The sequence below is a fragment of the Rhinatrema bivittatum genome, chromosome 12 (assembly GCF_901001135.1).
Source record: "Rhinatrema bivittatum chromosome 12, aRhiBiv1.1, whole genome shotgun sequence".
In the NCBI taxonomy this organism is placed as follows: Eukaryota; Metazoa; Chordata; class Amphibia; order Gymnophiona; family Rhinatrematidae; genus Rhinatrema; species Rhinatrema bivittatum.
In genome coordinates this window covers 34,652,750-34,673,105 of record NC_042626.1, presented here as the reverse complement: position 1 = coordinate 34,673,105, position 20,356 = coordinate 34,652,750, and the positions used below count along the sequence as shown (strand labels likewise).

General features: G+C 46.1%; 1 protein-coding gene across 1 annotated transcript in view; it reads right to left on the bottom strand.

Annotated features, from left to right (window-relative positions):
* Window positions 1–20,356, bottom strand: part of IGSF9B (immunoglobulin superfamily member 9B) — a 186,379-nt gene that overhangs the window by 70,352 nt on the left and 95,671 nt on the right. The window contains exons 5-11 of the mRNA XM_029573724.1: window positions 19,364–19,481; window positions 14,908–15,049; window positions 5,710–5,855; window positions 5,001–5,143; window positions 4,323–4,463; window positions 3,865–3,981; window positions 2,107–2,257 (exon numbers count right to left, since the gene is read on the bottom strand). Coding sequence (XP_029429584.1) covers window positions 2,107–2,257; window positions 3,865–3,981; window positions 4,323–4,463; window positions 5,001–5,143; window positions 5,710–5,855; window positions 14,908–15,049; window positions 19,364–19,481 — 958 coding nt within the window. The remainder of the gene's footprint in view (window positions 1–2,106; window positions 2,258–3,864; window positions 3,982–4,322; window positions 4,464–5,000; window positions 5,144–5,709; window positions 5,856–14,907; window positions 15,050–19,363; window positions 19,482–20,356) is intronic.

Sequence of the window (20,356 nt, the reverse complement as noted above, 5' to 3'; positions counted from 1 at the left end):
TGGGCAACACTTTTTCCCATTGAAAACTGCCTAGGAAGAAAGCACCCGCAGAGATGCGCCCCGGCTTTCTTCTGCAGGTACTTTTCCCCTCCAAAACAATGCACATAGTTCTGAAAATGCAAAACTATGCCCGTTGTTGCCTCCCCTGATCTAACACCGCCTCCATGCTGCCTACAATTCCCATTGGTAAAAGCACATGTCTTGTTGATCCCCCAACAAGTACTTTTTACACAGAGAAAGGGTGGGTCATTTTCAGATAGCCAATTTATCCAGATAAACAGCCATTTGCCCAGGAATATGGCTTTTGAAAATGCCATCCTAACATGATAATGTACAGCCAGTAAGGAAGACATGTTTGTATCAACCTTGGCTGTGCTGTTGGAGGTATTCAGTCACTCTTGTTGCTGCGGTTCCCAGTACAAAGAGTCTCCTGGAGATGATTAAGTTGGTTCCACTTTGACCTTATCTGGGGCAATTTTCAAACCGACCCACATGGGTGCAAAGCCCACAAGCCGTTTCACCGGTGGATTTTGCACCAGTTTTCAAAGGGAAAGTAAAGGTTTACTTTCCTTTTGAAACCTGCCACGGGAAAAGCGCCAGCACAGATTTGCACTCGCTTGCTGCGTGGGTGCTTTTCCTGTGGAAAACAACCTGCGTGGTTTCGAAAAATGCAAAACTAGACCAGAAGCCGCTTTTCCCCACAACTTAACCCTGCCTGGAACCTGCCTCCTTTTTTTTTTTTTCTGCCCTGGTAACAGCACATGCCTTCTTGATCCCTGCAACGCACTTTTACCCAGGGAAATGGCTTTTTGAAAATTGCCGACCCCAGGCACCTTGACGGAAATAACTCATGTGTGCTTGTCAGATGGCAGCTTAGCAGCAGAGCCCGGTTGCTAGGAGTTGACTCATGCACCACTGTTCAGATCTGTAGGCCCGAGACCTAGGATGCAACTGAATGAGGGGCAGCCCCAGACTCACCCAGCAACTGGCGACTGTAGGGGAAAGGTGCAAGAACTCACATCAGCCTGCTCTGCGATGGACTGAAAGACCGAAACAGAATGACTCACAAAATACTCTGCCATGAAATACGGGGGGATCAAAGAAATCCTGACCGAGGTGACTGCGTTCTACATGACACCGGGGAATGCGCCGTTTTACTGCTGCAGGGTGAACAGAAATGGACTTGACAATAAATACTGTCAGGGCTTTACCCTGACAAGTTTTTCACTCAAGGTGTCGGCTTTGCGCATCACTGGGGACATAGCCAAAATAAAAGCACCAAGATTTAAAAAGACAGTGCTACTGGAGTGTGAAATTAGAAGAAAATATTACTCTTCTGTAGCTGAGAAATCTCCCAGTCTCATTTGTGCCACTGAGAGCAGCTTTCACCAGTGTTAACAACAATGAAGCCAAGGAGACAGACTACAAGGAGCCACTTGCTATACATCACCCCTGAGCCACAATCCTCTCAGGGAAGATGAAATGGATTTCGAACATGTACACCACCATACAGTACCCAACCAAACCTCCAAAGGGGCAGGCAAGGGAAAAAAGGAAGAGCAAGCAGGAGAGGAAAGGCAGGTGGGGAGGAGAGGGGAGCGAGGAAGAAGGGAAGGAGAGTCTAGAGGCAGAACAAAGCAGGAAGAAATCTCAGCTCCTCGGGCCGGTAAAATGGAGGAAGATGCTCCTGAGGTACTTGTGGCAGTGAGCTGGAGAAGGAGGAGCGGTTCAGTAGGACAGGATGGGCACTCATCCTGTGGACATGTAACCCAGCCTAGGGCAAATCACTTCCACCATCACCGCAGGAGGACACTGAAGAAGGCGGTAAAGGCCACTAGGGCATTTCTGTCCAGTTCTGCCTCTTCAGCTGCTTTGCCAAAGAGCTCTAAGGTTGGCAGTCCTTTAGTTTCTCAAAGAGACGAGAAAGCATTGCTACAAACCCAAGATTGCATTTGGGTTGAAGTTTTAAAAAAAAAAAAAGGCGAGACAGCTGATGTTATCCCCTAGAGATCTTGCAGAAGGCTAAGCTACTCTACTGCATAAGGAGGCAGCACTCGCTTTGTGCCCTCTCGGCCTGCAGGTAGCAGGGTTGATGGCATTGCGTACCTATGACTGTGAGGTGAGTGCTGGCAGTGATGCTTGTGACCACGTTGGTTGCGACACACTCCCATTCCCCGTGGTCCTCCTTGCTGAGGGATTTGAATTGTAAGCTGCCGCTTGGAAGGACGTTGTGCTTGCTTCTACTGGGCTTCCCTACCTTAGACAGAAACACAGAGAGGAAACAGAATCACAATGCAAGGCAGCTTGGGTAGTGCAATGCCAACTTAGTGCCCACCAAATCAATAATGCCGACTCCCACAGGTGCCAGTGCAGGGTCCCTAACAGCGAGGGAGCATTGGGTACCCCCAACTCCAGCCTGCCCCCCGCCCCCCATATCCCCATGAGAGAGAAGGGTAGAATCAAAAGATGGGAGAGGGAGGGGCAAGCCAAAAAAAGAGAGAATTGCTGAAATAAGGGGAAGGGGAGAGAAGCAGAAGAAAATGGGTAAAAAAAAAAAAAAAAAGAGAACCCTATAAAAGAGCTTAGGGAAATATGGGGATGGACAGAGAATGAGGACAATGGGGAAACAAGGAAGAGAGGAGAGAGGTGAAACGGAAATGGACAGAATGCAGAAGAGAAGGAGAGATGCAGAAGGAGGAACTGAAGCCAGGCGCAATAAGGGAGAAAATACGGAGAAGTAAAGACTTGGGGGTCTGGGCTGATGGAGGAAAGAGCCAGACACACACACAACACACACACACACACACCACACACCACACACCACACACAGAGTCCTAGTTTCCTAAAACAGGGGACAGATAGTTATCATCCCACAATTTCTTACGAGTTTGCTGGTTTTCTACAGTGGACATTTACAGCCTTAGCCTTCGGCCCTTGAAAGACAGTGGCAGCTTTTTTTGAACCGTACAATACCTCGGAAGGAAATCTGGCAGGCAGTAGAGCGACACTCACTCAGTGTCAAGCTCAGACGTCACTTCAATGTCATTATTAATGAATCCTTAAACTGTTGCAATTTCCTGACCCCCCCCCCTCCCCCCCTGGAAGCTGGCTGTGGAAAACAGCCCAAACTACCGCAAGTGAAACGGGAGCCAATCAGTTCACAGAGAGAACATTTTTCCGAGCGATTCAGACGGAGTGTCTGAAAATTCCTCAGAACAGCTAAAAAAAAAACTTGCATGCAGGATTCTCAAGATTAAAGTAGTTTTAGTCGCATTAAAAAGAGGTATTACGGGCGGGGGCGTAAAGTATGTGTGCAAAACGGTATTTTCAGATCTGCGCACGTGCATTTCACTCGCACGCGCACACACGCATACACACACACACCCCTTTCATATGCCTACAAGGAATGGAGGTGCAAATCCAGGCGTACTTTTATCACCAGGTACCCGTGTAAGCACTTTTTTTTTTTTTTTTTTTATTGCCTACCAGGTCCATAGGTACAAAACTACCCATGGACTTTGCATCTATGTGAGCTACTGGGAATTGTCCCCTACATGTTCCAAGCTGCAATCCAATCACAAGACGTGAAAATTATCATAAGGAATGTGAAGTTATTCCTTAAGCTCACACAAACTGAATGAGAATTTAACTGCACCTTCCCTATGCCAAGCACTATTTTCTGCTAAGATGTGGGTCTCCGCCCATGATACCTCTATCAGAATCAGCCAGAACCTTGAAAAACAATGTTTATGACTGGAGCTGTCTACTCAGAAAGAGGTGTGCCTGTGGCGTGTCTTTCTAGAGGGGCTGGCACTTTCTCATTGCTATCAACCTTACTAAGATAGGACCTGCAAGACATGGTACCTTTCTCCAAGCGATGACGGGAAAGGGATCTCCCGCAGCGGCACAAGGGATGAGCAGCTCCCTCCCAGCCTCCTGTCGATATTCCCAGCCTGGTAGCACCGTAAAGTAGGGTGGATCCTAAAGTGGGGAGAAACCAAGCAGAAAAAAAAAAAAAAATTTCCACCACTATCCCTACTGTATATATATAACGTGCAGACGTGCTCATATAGGAAGGAGTCGCCACTAGCAGCTACAAGGCCACATATCTGCAAGAATCCCATAAGCCGTGTGAGGACATTTTCAGGAGGAAATGCACAAATTTGGTCTGGCATTTTCATGGAAAACTAATATGTAAAAAGAAATGAAGTCTGGTGTTCTCTAGAAATCATCTGTCAACTAATCAGTGAGCCCCTTTCGAAATCTCAGGAGGAGAAGGAGGAGAACATTTGTATGAGCCAGGAAGACGTGAGGCTGATTACCTTTAGCACCAGTCGGGCAGGGGGGGATTGGCCCATGGTACCCAGGGCATTATAAGGCACGCAGGTGTAAGTGCCAAGAGATTCCTCCGTTGCCTCCTCAATTCGGATAGAACCGTCTTCTAGCAAAGTCCAACCAGAGAACTGACAGCAGAGAGAGTCAGAAGAGTTAGAAATTCAATACACAATTTAAACCCATCTAGCCTATAGAAAGCCATGAGGACTGTGCCCTTGAAATCTCTTTCTGCCCATTAAATATTCAAAAGGGTTCCCTTGTCAATGCACTCCCGTTGTTCCACAAACACACATGGAGATACCACATCATAAAACCCTATTATGTAGGATAACTAAGAGTTATTCTGTATTATATTTCTCTATCCTATAAAGCCCCAAGATAATTTTCTCCATCAACCCCCCCCAGATATGACTCATATAAACCCAAGAGGCCTCCCTCCATCAGCTCCCCTGTTTGACTCATATTTAACCAACAGAATCCTTCCCATTATGCCTCTTCCCCATCTGAACCAACTTAATGGGTAATTTTCAAAGATAAATGTAAATGTATCATACTATCTAAGGGGAATGAATGCACATCTGTCCTACCCACACAGAGTTATGTCTGTCCTTTCCCCTACCCATCACTCTGTTGCCTTAGATACCATTTTTTCATCCCTTTTTTACCTTTTCGATTCTTAGGGGCCGACCATCCTTGTTCCACTTCACCAGGGTCACGGGAGGTTCTGCTTCCACTGGACAGCGAATGTATCCATGTATCCCAACTGGGACATAGATAATCGCTGGCATGTTCACCACACGGGCTGGATCTAGAGACAGGGGGAAGAAAGAGGAAGGTATCAGCGTTTACCTTAGGCAGCAGCTGGAGGGACCCTGCAACAGGCCTCACCCAATGAATGGAAGAGGCCAAAACAACTTATTCCTGAATAACGTCTGGCCTAGCAACCAGTTCCATCTTCCTATCAATTCCAAGAGCCTAAAGATTCTTTTTCTTGGTCCAGCAGAAGCGAGCATGCAGGGTTTTGTTTTGCTAGAGGCAGCGTGCAGAGTTGAGGCAATTGTTGTTTAGAGCTACGGGATGGAAAGGTTGCAGAGGAAGCAGCCAAGAGAAATCAAATTGAGTTGGTAGGTAGTTCTAAAGCAGTGGTTCCCAACCCTGTCCTGGGGACCTCCCAGCCAGTCGGATTTTCAGGATATCCACAATGAATATGCATGAGAAAAAATGTGCATGTTGGTGCATGCAAATTCTCTCTCAAGCATATTCATTGTGGATATCCTGAAAATCCGACTGGCTGGGAGGTCCCCAGGACAGGGTTGGGAACCACTGTTCTAAAGAAACCCAAAGGTCTGTGTGCACGTTTCTGTCGACACTCACACTGCACTGTCAGGAAGGCGGAGGCGGATGGCGAGCAACCCAAACTGTTGCTAGGGGCACAGGTGTATTTCCCAGCATCCTCTGGTTTGACCCGGAAGATGATCAGGGTTCCATCGATCAGGATCCGAACTCGCAGTTTGAGGTCGCTGTGGCGTCGGAGGGGGGAGTGAAAAAATTAAGTTAGATAAACAGATCAGGCTTTGTCCATTATTAAGTGACTGCACAGAATGAACAGAAGAAGTAAAACCAGCTGCATCGGCTCAGCTGTTCATTTTGGCATCAGACCTCAGATACATTAACCATGCACACACACGCATAAACGTATTAATACAGACAAACCACAGAAACGGTGCTTGTGGCCCAGGAGCGTCGCTAGCCATGGACACACAGGACTCGTGCCCTCAATCTATTGGCAGGTGTGCCAATTCTAAAAAAAAAAAAAAACCCGTTCTGTTTACTGCTCCAGCCCCACCCCTCCAGACAGCCTGCAGGGAACAAGAGGGGGAGCAGAGCAATTGTTTTTCTTCTCTGCAGGTTCTGCTTTAGACTCATCCCCTCCCACCCTGCCCTCTCGTTTCAACAGGCGTCACCGGGAAGAAGAGGGGAGGGGAGAGGCTGAAGCAGACACAGACACAGCCACAGTCTGTGATTCCAGGACTCCGGGCTCAGCTGAGGGCAGAGTGGAGGAAGAGGAAGGAGGCATCCTAGAGAACAACCAGGAAGCAGTAAGTGATTGATAGGAAGGGAGAGGAGGTAGATGCTGAAAGGGGATGAGATGAAGAGTGGGTGAATACTGGTGGTGCAAGGTGGAGTAGTGTGAGAGAGGTGAGGAGGGGTGAAGGCTTCGGGGTGGTGAGAGAGGGGGGGGGGTCAATGTTGAGGGAACTGAGTGCTGGGGGAACACAAGAAGGGGTAAAATGCAGTTTCCTCCCCCCATCTCCCTGAAAATCAGAAATGCAAACCTGGACTTTCTGAGGTGATAAAAGACAGCCAAGGTATGGGGTTACATGAGAACTATGTAAGAGGGGAAGTTGTGTGTTGGGGAGTGCAGGGGCACAAGATCTGGGGGAGGGCTGCAAAAGAGCTGGTAGGGGAGGGGCTGTGAAAAAGAAAGGCAGATGTGGTGATGGGGGGGGTGTGAAGAGAGCCATAAATGGTGTTGAGGTCAGGGTGGGAAAGAGATGATGGGGGTGGGGGGTGTGAGAGACATTCAAAGGTGACAGGAAAGAGATGGTGAAAGAAGCAGAGGTGGTGAAGTAGGGAATGATGAGAGGGAGCCAGAAGTGATGAGGAGGAGCAAGGAGAGGTGAACTAGGAATAGAGATGGTGAGATGGAGCCAGAAGGAAGTGTTTGAGAGAGAGAGAAAGAAACTGGGGGTTGGTGTGCAAAAGCTAGAAGGGGTAATGGGGGAGTGTTATAATACAGAACCAGAGAGGATGAAAATGAATCAGAGAGAGAATGAGAGAACATGAGAGGAGCTGAGTGAAATGAAGTGGGTGAGAGGATGTGAGAAAATCAGCGAGGGGTGAAAGGGGAACAGGGAGCTAGAGAGCAGGACATTGATGGGGGAAGATGGAAGGCTGAGAGGGAAAGTGAAATATTGGGACAGGGAGAACTAGAGGGGGAGAGATGGTGATGGATAGAAGTGGAGAGAGGGGGGAAGGAAAGAATGAGATTCAGGTGTGAGAGGAGAGAAAACATGAAGTGATGGTGAGGCAGAGAAATGAAGGAAATGAGATGCCAGGGAAAGACTGATGTCATGGGAGGGGAAGAAGGAAAGAAAAAAGTGAACTGGAAAGGAGAGCTTCGAAAAGGAAAGGAGAAAAAAAGACAAAAGGAAAGGAGCTATCTGCAGCAGGTAGGTCCCGTCTTCTGATGTGAATTTTGACTCTGATATGACATCTAAAGAAGGTGTCTCTGTGGTTGCAAAAGCTTGTGGACAATATGTTTAGATAATTGGTTTGCTGATCCAGTTAAAGGTTTCAGAGATTGGAATGCAATTTTCAGTGTTAAATTAATGGATGTTCTATGTACAATCTATTTTTTGGTATATGGAGAGACGTGGTGGAGGGTTAGGAGTGCCTCACCAAGTGGAAGAGAGCTGGTGATAGTCCCTTGATAAGAACCTGGCAGCAGCACATCACTGATAGTGCAAGAATCAACCAGGGCAGTGTATCCTCTTGGCCCCTTCAGTGTGGTTGGGTGCCAACTTTTTAAATTGTCCCCATAAGGCCTGCAGGATCTCCATGGCATTAGTATCCTGTGCTTCTTCAGGATCATTCTCAGGCGTAATGGCCGATTGTGATTATTGAATTTCATAGTCAAAATCCCAGGGGGGTGACTATTAGGGATGTGCACCTTTCACGTCCATTTCGGCAGGTATGCACTTATCTCGCTGGCTTTCTACTGGTACACGCGGGGAAATGGAGCATAGGCGTGTAACTCATTATTTAAAATACACGCATACTCTCTATTTCCCACGTGTACTAGAAACTAGAAAGTCGGCAAGGTACGCACGTATAGGCACTTCCTAGTGACTATATGGACCCCAAGCCCCATGGGCCTGTGTCCCCAATCTTTTAAGTACCCAGAAGTGCCTCTGCTTGCGGCTTTCCTTTCACCTTCCTACTGACACAGAGGACCTACAATTTCAAAAACTCGGTACTAACTTTTAAGATGCACGTAAGGCGTTAAGACACACACAAGGGGCTGAATGTACCCAATGTGGATTTCCAGCAGCCATAAAACATGCGCAAAATTTCATTATACCTGAACTCTGCAAGAGCAGAAAAGGGGTACACTTTGGGGCATGGCCATATTTCTAGCTTATGCATGGATCAGAAATTAGCAAAATGTCATACGAAGGAGCCTTGCAATGTGTACACATGGTACTTTGCACCACATATTCAAATGTGCAATGACTTAGAAGCATAGGGCCCAGCTTTTGAAACCAACTCACTAGTTTGGCTTGTGTTTGAAAATCAAGGGGGCAGTTTACTTGCATTTGAAAGCATAACGTATGTATAAATTTGCAGTTATGCGCATTAGGAGGGCAATTTTTATCCTGCCTTTTTGAGTTTCCCTTTCAAAATGCAGCTAGCGGGCACATGGAAGCAAGTACCTGAATGCAATCCGCTGTGAAGTGCCAAAAGCGGAATATACGGTAAATCAAATAAATAAATACAAGCGATGCATATGAAAGTGCATGCAGAGATTTCAAAATTACATTTACACTCCCCCAACTTAATTCTGCCCCTTTTATTTATGCGGGGGAAAGTAAGTGTGTAGTGAAACCATCCATGTACGTTTTCCCACATATTGGGAGAGGGCAATTTTCAAAAGGTGTTTACCAGCGTAGAAATCTGATTATTGCCCCCTATGAGAGCAATTTTCAAAGTGATTTAGCTGGGAAAACTGTCTGAAAATTGCGCTCACTCAATCCAGCTAGAAATATGCACAGAGTTTCATAGGACATGTACTTTTAACAGGATTGAGGGGATGCATTCCTGGCAATGGGGTTTTGGGCAGGATTGATGAGAAATAGATTGACTAGTGGGGATCTGCCCGGTACTTGTAACTTGGACTGGCCACCGTTGGAGACAGGATGATAGCTTCAATGGCCCTTGGCCTTATAACGCTATACTCTCCTCTCCTTCAGGCATTCTTGCACCACACCTCCCCCGTCCTGTAAGCCATGCCAAACCCCAATGTTGGCTCACCTCCAGAGTTTGCGTCTGACGTTCCTGTGCCCAGTCTGGAGTGTTTCTGGCTGAAGTCCCATTCCCATGCTAACTTCATACATTTCAAATTCATGCTCGCCTCCTTCCGGTATGCATTTACATTTACCATGCAAGATTATTATGTCCATCTGACAAAACACCTTTGCTTCCAACCCCTGCCAACTCTTTGCCACACTTACCTGCCTCCTCAAACTACTTCCGCCTCTCATTCCCCCCTTCGGTTTCTAACCAAACTATGGATGACTTCTTCCATGAAAAAACTGACAAGATCAGTGGTGAATTCTCCACCAGACCATTGCTTCCAACTCCGTTTCATTCACCTCCCCTTCTTTTGGGCTCTGCCACGCGGTCTTCCTTTTCTAAAATCAAAGAGAAGGAAACTGCCCATCTTCTTTTCTCCTCCAAACTCACCACTTGTTCCTTTGACTCTATTCCTACCCTGCTCATCACTTCTTTCTCCCCTGCAATTGTCCCCCCATTTGTCACATCCTCAACTGATCACTTGCCACTGCAGCTGTACCATCTCCCTTCAAATACATTGTGATCATGACGTTCCTCAAAAAGGCCTCACAGGACCCTGCCTGCCCTGCCAGCTATTGTTCCATCTCCCTTCTCCCTTTCTCATCCACCTCTGCTGTCTTGGCTTTCTTTTGTCTCAAGCCATTCTGGATCCTCTCCAGTCTGGCTTTCAGCCTCTACATTCCACAGAAATTGCTCTTTGCTCCACTGACCTCTACATGACCAAGGCCAAGGGCCTTTACTCAATCTTCATCCGTCTTGAGCTATTCGCTGCTTTTGACACCCATGATCATCATCTACTATTAGTCATGTCCTCCATTGGATTTAGGGACTCTGCTGTATCCTGGTTTTCTTCTTACCTTTCCATCATACTTTTACTATATCCTCTGGTGGTTCCTTGTCCACCACTATTCCACTATCAATTGATGTGCCTCAAGGTTCTGTCCAGGGCCATCTTCTTCTTTCAGTCCTCAGCCTCCTTGATTTATCTGCTGCTTCTGACATCGTTGATCACCACCTACTCCTTGATACGCTGTCCTTGTGGGATTTCAGGACTTTGGTCTGTCTTGGTTCTCTTCTTACCTTTCCCATCACAGTTTTAATGCATGCTTTGATCAAACAGTATGCCCCAGAGCTCTGTTTTGAGACCCCCTTCTCTCTCTTTTACTTCTTCCCTCGGTGCAGTGATCTTGCTCCATGGCGTTTTAGCACCATGTTTATGCTGATGACTCCCAGATCCACCTCTCCACACTAGACATTACACCAAGAATCCAGTCTCAAATCTCAGCCTTCATGTCTGATGTCACTACCGATATCCTACTGCCACCTTAAACTTAGCATGGCTATGTTGGAACTTCTTTTCTTCTCCCCCACTTGCCTTCTTCCCTCTTTTTCTGTCTCTGTGAATGGCACTCATTCTCCCACCTCCCTCGGCCTGGAGCCTGAGGGTCATCTTTGATGCCTCTCTTTCTTTCTCTACACACATCCAAAAGGCTGCTAAAGCATGTCACTTCTTCCTCTGCAACATAACTAAAATCTATTCCTTCTCTTCAGAGCATGCTACTAAAACACTCAGCCATTCTCTTATTATCTCCTGCTCAGACTATTGCAACTTGCTCTTCGTTGGCCTCCTACTGAACCGACATTCTCCAACAAAGTCTATTCAAAATTCGACAGCACAACTTATCAGCATCACGCTTTTCCACCAAGAGAATTCAAAGCGAGTTACAACTAATTAAGAATAATCAGGTACAATGAGTCAGATCAGGCAGTTAAGGACATAATTCAAATGAGCATTTAACTATAAACTCCAAAGAAGGTGTTACAGTATATGTCCCAGGAGTAGGAAGGTGAAAGGCTTTAACAGTCTAGAGTCAGTGACTTGCTTAATAGATTATGTTTGATCGAAACATCCTGTGCTGGTAAGTGGGGTGTTTTCAGTAGGTGACTGAGTACAGGATGTACAAAGTGGGTTAATGTGTTTGCAAAGGCTAATGGCTGGGACCAAAAGCTTCCTCAATCAGCCAGGTTTTAAACTAGTCTTGTGACAGATAGGTGATCAGGGACCAGTCTGATGTGAGGGTGCAAGGAGTTGCAAAGGGTTGGGGGCCGGGCCTGCAAAGGTTCTTTTTCCAGTGCTGGCAATGCACACAGGGGCCAATGCAATATTTATGCGCAGAAAGCAGGCGCTGAGCAGTCAGCGCACGCTTTCCCTAATGCGCCCCCCCAGGCGCCCCTCCTGGGGGGCACCATGCAATATTTAAATTAGGGATCGCGTTATCAAGGAGACATAGTCAGGGGTTCAGGAATCGGACACTTGTCAATTGAGCGTCCATTTCCTGCACCCGACTGCTGGCACTTTTTTTTAAACCTTTTTTTTTTTTTTTTAGTTAGTTTTAGTTTTTCCTCCTAATTAATATCGCAACGAAAAACATGTGTAGTTTTGAAAATACTATCTATGCATGTTACTTTCGGATCTTCTGCTACTACTCATTTTTAGAGGGTAATTTTATAGCAAGTATAGGACTGGTCTGCATGTACAAAGTGAACTCATCAGCGCGTTGTAGAGGCGCTAATCCCCTTATTGCATAAGGGGATTAGCTAGCGCCTATACAACATCTGCGGGCTGTACAGTGTGCTCAGCCCCATGTTCTCAGGATTGGGATCAGCAGGCAGGCTTGCAACAGTAAACAAAGTGGGTAGGATGGCTTAATAGAGGGTAAGAGCACTGCCGAGGTAGGTTGGAGTCAGGTCTTTTAGGGTTTTATAGGCCAGGGTCAGGATCTTGAATTTGGTATAGTAGAGTGTTGGTAGCCAGTATAAGCTTTTTGGAGTGGGATTATGTGATCAAATGTACGTGTCCTCATTATCAGGCAGGGAGCAGCATTCTGTATAAGCTATAGCCAGAGGTCTAGGGTGCTGGGGATTCCTACATGCAATGTATTACAATAGTCCAGGTGCGATATTACTGCAGCATGAAGAGCACTTACGAAGACAGTGTTGTGCACTGTGCAGTAACGGTTGGAGGTGGCGGAGCTAGTGGAGGTGGAAGAAAAGTAGCATAAAGTCAAACTTGTGGGCTGAGAGTCAGAGTTGTTCCTCTAAGCATCACTTTCAGAAGAAGGTGTTCAGGATCTTTTCTCCTGACCCATAGCATCTCTGTCTTTTGAGGGATGAAGCTAGTTCATTTTGGTGTAGCCACCTTGCAATTTTTTCTACAAATGTATTGAAGTGAGGGATGACTTGATTCTGATCTGTGCCAAATGGGATTAGGAGTAGGCTATCAGCATAGGAGTAATGGATGGTGTGGCATTCCCTGATGAGTTCATTTTGTACATGCAGACTTCAGTCCTATACGTGCTATTATAAAATTACCCTCTAAAAATGATTAGTAGTAGTAGAAGCAGCAGAAGATCCGAAAGCAGCATGCATAGATGGTATTTTCAAAACTACGCATGTTATTTTCCATAGAAATTTTATCCACACATAAAGCAGGTAATACACTGAGTACATTTGCAGCGTATTTTCTCTTTGAAATTAGGTACAAGGTCCAAAGGTTCAAAGTACCTGTAGATTTTGCACCTAAGCAGACAGAAGATTGCCCCATAAGTTAAACATGGGACTTGCAGTCCCACGGGTACAACAGAAGCACATTTTCAAAGGGAAACTCCATGCAAGGTTTCCCTTTGAAAATCGGGCCTGTGGTGCACAATAGGTACTTAATACCTGTGTACATATTTATCTGCTTTGAAGCGGGTACAAATGAACATGTGAAAAGTACACACGAGGTTATGAAATTGAAAGCTCCTTGTATGTTCCCTCCTCCAACCAAACTCTGCCTCGTCTCCACCTCTTTTTTGATGCAGGTCAGCACAGGTACTTTTAGACCTACTGTGGAGGTGGGGGGAGCAATTTTCTGAAGGGCTTTTTATGTAGATAAACATCTGTTTACTTGTCTAAAACGTTTTGAATATTGTCCACCATGAGGGCTATTTTCAAACTGCCAGCCTTGCTGCAATCCATGGGTGTTTTTACCTGCAGTCTTTGCACCAATTTTCAAAGGAAAAATATATACATTGAAAATTGCCTAAGGAAAAAGTATCTGCAGAGATATGCACTTGCTCTTTCTCTAGATAACATTTCTCAATGCCTCCACTACACTGCAGATAAAAGTTCATACTTTATGGAACAATACATGTATTTTTGCACGCAGAGTGTATAATTTTTAGACAGGCAATTTATACATAAGAACATGCCATACTGGGTCAGACCAAGGGTCCATCAAGCCCAGCATCCTGTCTCCAACAGTGGCCAATCCAGGCCATAAGAACCTGGCAAGTACCCAAAAACTAAGTCTATCCCATGCTACTTATGCAATTAATAGCACTGGCTATTTTCTAAGTCAACTTAATTAATAGCAGGTAATGGACTTCTCCTCCAAGAACTTATCCAATCCTGTTTTAAACACAGCTACACTAACTGCACTAACCACATCCTCTGGCAACAAATTCCAAAGTTTAATTGTGCGTTGAGTGAAAAAGAACTTTCTCCGATTAGTTTGAAATGTGCCCCATGCTAACTTCATGGAGTGCCCCCTAGTCCTATTACTTTTCAGTCATGAAAACTCCTTTCAAAATAGATAATCAAATTGCCGGGATTTTGGCAAACCTTGTGGGTAGTTTCTACCAGTAAGGTTTGCCGAAAAAATCTAAGCAAAACTATGGGAGTAACTGTGCCTATGGAAAAGTCCCCACACAGAGTTGCTCCTGCTTTTTGTGTGGGTGCTTTTTATTCACAATTAACCCTGTGAGTGCCTCCCCTGACCAAAGCCTGCCCCAGGAACCCCTTCAAATCAAAAAAATAAATAAACAAAATGGGCAGGTAAAAGTACCCATGTGGCGGACGCACATGGGTACTTTTACCTGTATATAAGGTGGGTCAGTAATCAAAAAGCCCATTCACATGGGTAAAACAGCATGTTGCCCACAGAAAGGGCTTTTATTACTGACTTCCCTGCGTTATATCTGAAAATAAAGTTCTGGGCGTGCAAGCGAGCATTACCTGAAATTGAATTCCGGGGGGGGGGGGGGGGGGGGGGAGGGGAGTGTATCCGCAAGTGCTTTATAACGTAAGAGAGTGCAGGCCCTTGTCTGCGTGCAGATTAGTTTAAGAGACCCGCAACACATCTGTGCAGGTGGGAAAGGGGAGGCACTGGGTATGTACGTGAAAGAATGGGAAAATGTGCAAGCAAACACAGGGGAAATCATCAACAAACGTTTACCTCATTCCTGTCGCCACGCAGCAGATGACCGCACACACCCTTGTGCGTGTGAGTGCGACTATACAAACAATGACCTGTGTGTGTGTGTGTGTGTGTGTGTGCGTGTGCGTGGAAGTGTACATGCATGCATCCATCCCCCTGAGGCACCATGAGCTTACTTCTTAAAGAAGACATTTTCTTCCTCCCAGTACCAGATGTATGTTAGGTTGCCGGGATACGCCTCCGCCTGGCAGGTGAACAGGGCATCCTGGGATATGTTTACGGTGATGTTCTCTGGAGGGGAAACGATGAAAGGAGGTCCTGGGGGACAGCAGGGAACAAACAGTTACCTCAGCAGCCAAAATGAGTCAATGAGGTCACCTGGAACATGTGGCTTTGTACTGTTTATCGCCGGCAAGGGACTTGCAGGCCGATACGCACCACAGTCATTTCCATTATCCTTACATTACCCTTCCAGACTCAATTCTATTGGGTGCCCAAGAAATTTCACATCATTTTTAATATTGCTTTAGCAGATGAAGCTCCTTAAGCAACAGGAAAAAAAATCAAGTGAGGCCAGGATACAGGATATCCTGTTCTTATCCAAGGACTTTCCCCAGTTTGCAATGGAAACCAAACTCCTGTTTAGCAGAGGTATTCTGGGGCTAAACTCTCACACATGCATGTCACATATGAAGGAGTACGTGAACATGGGAATGCATACAGAAATAAAAGAGAGAGAGAGATGAGGCCCTGTACAAAACCCATCTAGTAAGTCCAAGGTTATCTGTAATCTGCAGCATTTTGCTCCTGAGTCTTATGGAACAGAAAATGGAATATGTTTGAGACCCATGAGGGTGTGTATGTGTGTCTGCATTTGAACAGTGTGTCTGTGAGGTGCATTTGAACAGTGTGTCTGTGTGCGTGCACAGTCTGAGGCTTTTTTTTTTTTTTTTTTTTAGGTATATGTCAGTCCATCTAAGAAGAATTTTTGAGGTGTGTGTCAATTGATAGTGTGCATATTATTCTGATGAGAACATGCATGTATGTATGTGTATACAAAGCCAGTGAGTGTGGGTGCATATTTATATACATAGCCTTAGTATATTTGTGAGGAATATGTGTAAGGTATGTGTGTTTGGGAGCATATTTATGAGATGGGTACACTCGCAATGTGTGAGATAGAGGTATACAGAACTTTTATACACAAATGAAATTCTGGATTTCTAAACCAAAACAAGCTCAAGGTATCACTAAGTCACTAGACACCCTAGGGCCAATGCACTAAAAGACACTGAAAATGGGCACTAGTATTGAGCACTAGGGATGGGACGTCAATTACAATGAAATAGGAAATAAAAATTATTTCGTTGCATTTTGGGAATTTAAAAAAAACAAAAGGAAAACCCACGAAATTTTGTGTGGTTTGTCTAATCATTTTTTTTGGGGGGGGGGAAGGGTTAAAAAATGCACCCAAAGTCCATGGTTATCTGGCAGGGGGCTCGGGAGTGGGTGGCTGACTTGTCAAAATGACACCAGTGATCCTTTGCCCTTACCATGTGACAGGGGCTACTGGTGCCATTGGGCAGCCCCTGTCACATGGTAGAGGCAATGGATTGGTGCCATTTTTCAAAATGGCACCAATCATCCATTGCCCCTACCATGTGACAGGGGCAGCTCAATGGCACCAGTAGCCCCTGTCACATGGTAAGGGCAAAGAGCCGTCGGCACCATTTTGACTAATGGCAGCCGCCGGCACGGGAGTGGAAGATTGCTCCCGGGCCCCCCGTTAGATAACCACAAACTTTTCGTGAGTCTTGGCGGGGGCAGGCGGGAGGCTCTGCTGGTGGGAAAGCTTTATACGTAAATAAATGGGAAGGGTTCGGGTGGATTTTGGGTTGTTTTTGTTTTCCTTTTTAAATATGAAATGAAAAGCAAAAAAAAAAACCCCTATACGAGGGAGGACCTGAAATGGTCCAACCCCAATCCAAAAATGAAAATGCCACGAAAATCTTATGGGGTCTCACCCCTATTGAGCACCCTTTTGTCTTACCGTGCACACAGCCACATCACCTGGGCACCAAATGCAATATTTAAATGAGAGGCAGTGCTAAAAAGGGCGCGTTAAATGAGAATTGTGCATCCGTAGCGCTCAATAGTTTATTGTATCGGGTGCTCAATTGCAATAGGCGCTCAATACTAGGGTCCATTCTCATCCTGCTTCTTTTTTTGTTATAATACATTTGAGCAACCTCAACAAAATACTATGCGTCCCTTGCTATGGACATCTAAATCGTGTGGCTATAAGAAAACTGGGTCTCTTTTACTCAAGCAAAAATATACAATTATTTTTCTTCACCGCAAGCAGTAAATTACAGTTTCACAACGATACTAAGAAGGAGGACACACTTATCGCAGCACAGAGAACTCTTATTTTTTTTTTTTTTTTTCCGTGAACCCTCGACTGCAAGTTGACTTTACTCCACCTCCGAGGCTGAAGTTAAATTTGCCGGGTTAAAAAGCGTGCATTGGGTGCCCAGGGCTTTCCTGTATGGGGGAGGGGAGGTGATAGCTAATGCCCTCATCTACATGCAGTTTACATCTGACGGGCATTTGTCAGAGCGCGCTGTTTGGAACGAGCTAGTCTCCTTACTGCATCAGGTGCTAGTCTAGCGTGCCTAAGCGTGCATGAACCCGTGTGCTCGGCTGGACGCACTTTATTGCATTGCTCCCCCACCCGTATGTATCTGTCTTACCTGCAGAATTAATGCAATACTTGTAAGATTTACTCGATATAGCTGAGGGCATTGTATGGAAAGAAGTGTAGTGCACCTTATCCTAACCAAATCAGTAGGATGCAAAATTCTCCCAAATGTGGGCATTAGCTCTTTGGGGGGGGAAAAAAACCCAAAAATGCATGGACTGGAGAAGTAGGGTGGGCAGTAAGGGACTTCACCATTCCACTCCTTGCTATAGTAAAGGAGGGAAAGAAGAGGAGGGTGAGAGGATGGAAGGAAACAGAACAAAGGGAAGGGAGAGGAAGATGGCAGAGAGCAGGGCAGGAGGAAAAAGGCGATGCAAGCGAAGAAGGAGCAGAGGAGAAAGGCACGACAAGCGCCTGACATTGCAGAGAGCCTGCTTGTCCTCTAGACAAGAAGGGGAAAGCGGCATCAGCCGCCGGCTTTCCCTTGTGTCCTTCCCGTCTCTCCTTCACTCCCCCCCCCACCCCCCTCGTAAAAGGGCAACTTTAATCAAACCCATAGCGAGGGCTCCACGGGCTTCGGCTAATTATGCATGAAATAGATGCTGAAAAATTCACTCTGCCAGAGTCAACCCGTCTCCTCCAGTGCGGGGCCCCGAGGAGGAGAGGCATAAAAGAAAGATATAGGAGAGGCGGAGTGTGGGGTGGGGAAGGAAGGAGTGAAGCCTAACAGCCAATATCTGCCAATGTCACCGACGGTCGTCCTCACGCACCCTGGAAGGAAGGGGGTTCTGACTGACACAGACTCTTCTTCTCCAGCTGCCATGGTACCCACTGCCCTCTTTGATTAGCATCCCAGGCATGCAGATATTAAGGTGGGGGGGGGGATTCAGTCTGTGCAATTCCTTCTATTCCTTACACCTTATTGCTCTGTCCCCCTTTTCCATCTGAACACAATTTCATGAGCCAGGAGGAAACAACAATCAGCAGCAGGTTACAGGTGGCAAAGAAATAAGCATGTCGCCTCTCCTGCCTGTAAAGCTCTGCCAGCATGTTTTCCCCTCACAAACCCTCTGTACCAATGCTTTACACCCACTGGTCAGCAGGACAATATTCAAAGGAGACCTAAGCCAGGTAATTAGGGAGGTGGTCGGCTACATTCTCCTGGGTGAAAATTGCAAGCCCACTTAGCAGCTAACAGTACAGGCGGACTTTTAACCACATTTTTGAAAAGGTGTTCCTGGGGACTGTGGGTAGGTCAGGCGAGTGAACCATGCATGTAAAACTGAATTGTCCAACTCTACACATGGAGGGGGGTTTTTTTCCCTGTTCCTCTGCCCACAGCAGTAACAGGTGCAAAATGCAAGGGCGCCCATATACCGTGGACCTGGGAGCTAACTTTCAAAGAGAGAATCTGCATGGGTCGTCTCTCTTTCGAACACAAGAGACAAGGTGTACAGGTACAAAAGTAACGACGGATCTTGCACCTAGGCGGGCTAGTAAAAAAAAATGTAGCCATGTAGCCTCCAGAATTCATGGACTGCACTTCTGGATGATCCTAACGGCTAGTCCTATTAAAAAAGGTATCCCCTAGCTGCAAAGAATATGTATTTGCACAGGGTTTTGTGATACTTTTTTACATGAAAGGCACCATGGAAAATAAAACTGCAATGACCCATATTATATTGCAGCGGAGCGGAGTGCGAATTCACCCCTATCAAAAACCTCTCCTTCACGGTGGGGGGAGGGGGAAGGAGAGATGTGTGAACTCTGGGGAAAAAAAAACAGCACACACAAGCACTAACCAATGATGGTTTAAAGACAATAGCACCATTTCCTTATTGCTTATGCTAGGTTGAAGGCTAATAGCTGTTGGGTATCCAAGATGTTGATGCGTGGTGATGTCACAGCGCAGTCATAAATAAGAGGGTTACCTTGTACTAGGAGACGAGTGGTGTGGACAGCCTCTCCCTGAACACTGTAAGCACGACAGGTGTAAGCACCTCTGTCATCCCGGCCGATGGCGAACACTGTCAGGCTCCCATCGCTCACCTGGAAAGGAGCAAGGCCAGGTAGAAATATTCAGTGCTACTTGTCAACAGCTGTTGCAGGGAACGTTTTCTGTGATACCAAAGATGATGTTAGCTCGGTTGAAAAGCATAAAGAGAAGCTGAGCAGTTGTGTGTCCTAGCCAATTACAAGATGACATCGCTTGCCATAAGGGGTACCAGAGAGACAAGAGACACCCTGATCCCCTCTCTCTGATGTAACACTCGGTTCCCTTCTGTTTCCTCTTGCTGATGTTAGCACCCCAGACTCCCACATTACCAAGATCTGATACTAGAGAATCCTTCTGTCCCTAGCAGAACTGCAGGACCTCTGTACCATTTATCGCTAGCCTGTGACACATCCTGCAACAGAACTTTTCAGGGGTTAAAGCACAGTCAGAAGAAAGATTAAAGGAAAAATTGGGTTAATAGGCACAAAGCTATAAAACTGAAAGGAATAATAAGTAAAAATATCCCCAGTCAGGGCCATCGGTGGATAAATGTGCCGGTTGCTAGTACTGAGCACAGATGGAGATGTGGGCACAAATGATAAGAAATAAGAACTAAATTGAAAGGTTAGGAGCCTTTTATCATGGAAAGCACACTACGCAGCGATCATGCATGAGTGCTCTCAGAGGGCGCTACAAGAGCGTAACAGACACGGGAAATCAAAAAGGCTTCCCTGGAAAAAGGGGAGACTGCAGCGGAGTGCGTGGCGGGGGCAGAGAAAAAAAAACAAAAAAAACCCCAGCAAAGGTCTCATGGCCTGCATCCTGCCTCAGTGAACCAGAACTATCACCAATGAAACACGGCAGAGAATATTCCACATTAAAGCGGCAGTGCCTGCTACTTGTGGCTGTGCCTTCAGTAGGGAACAAT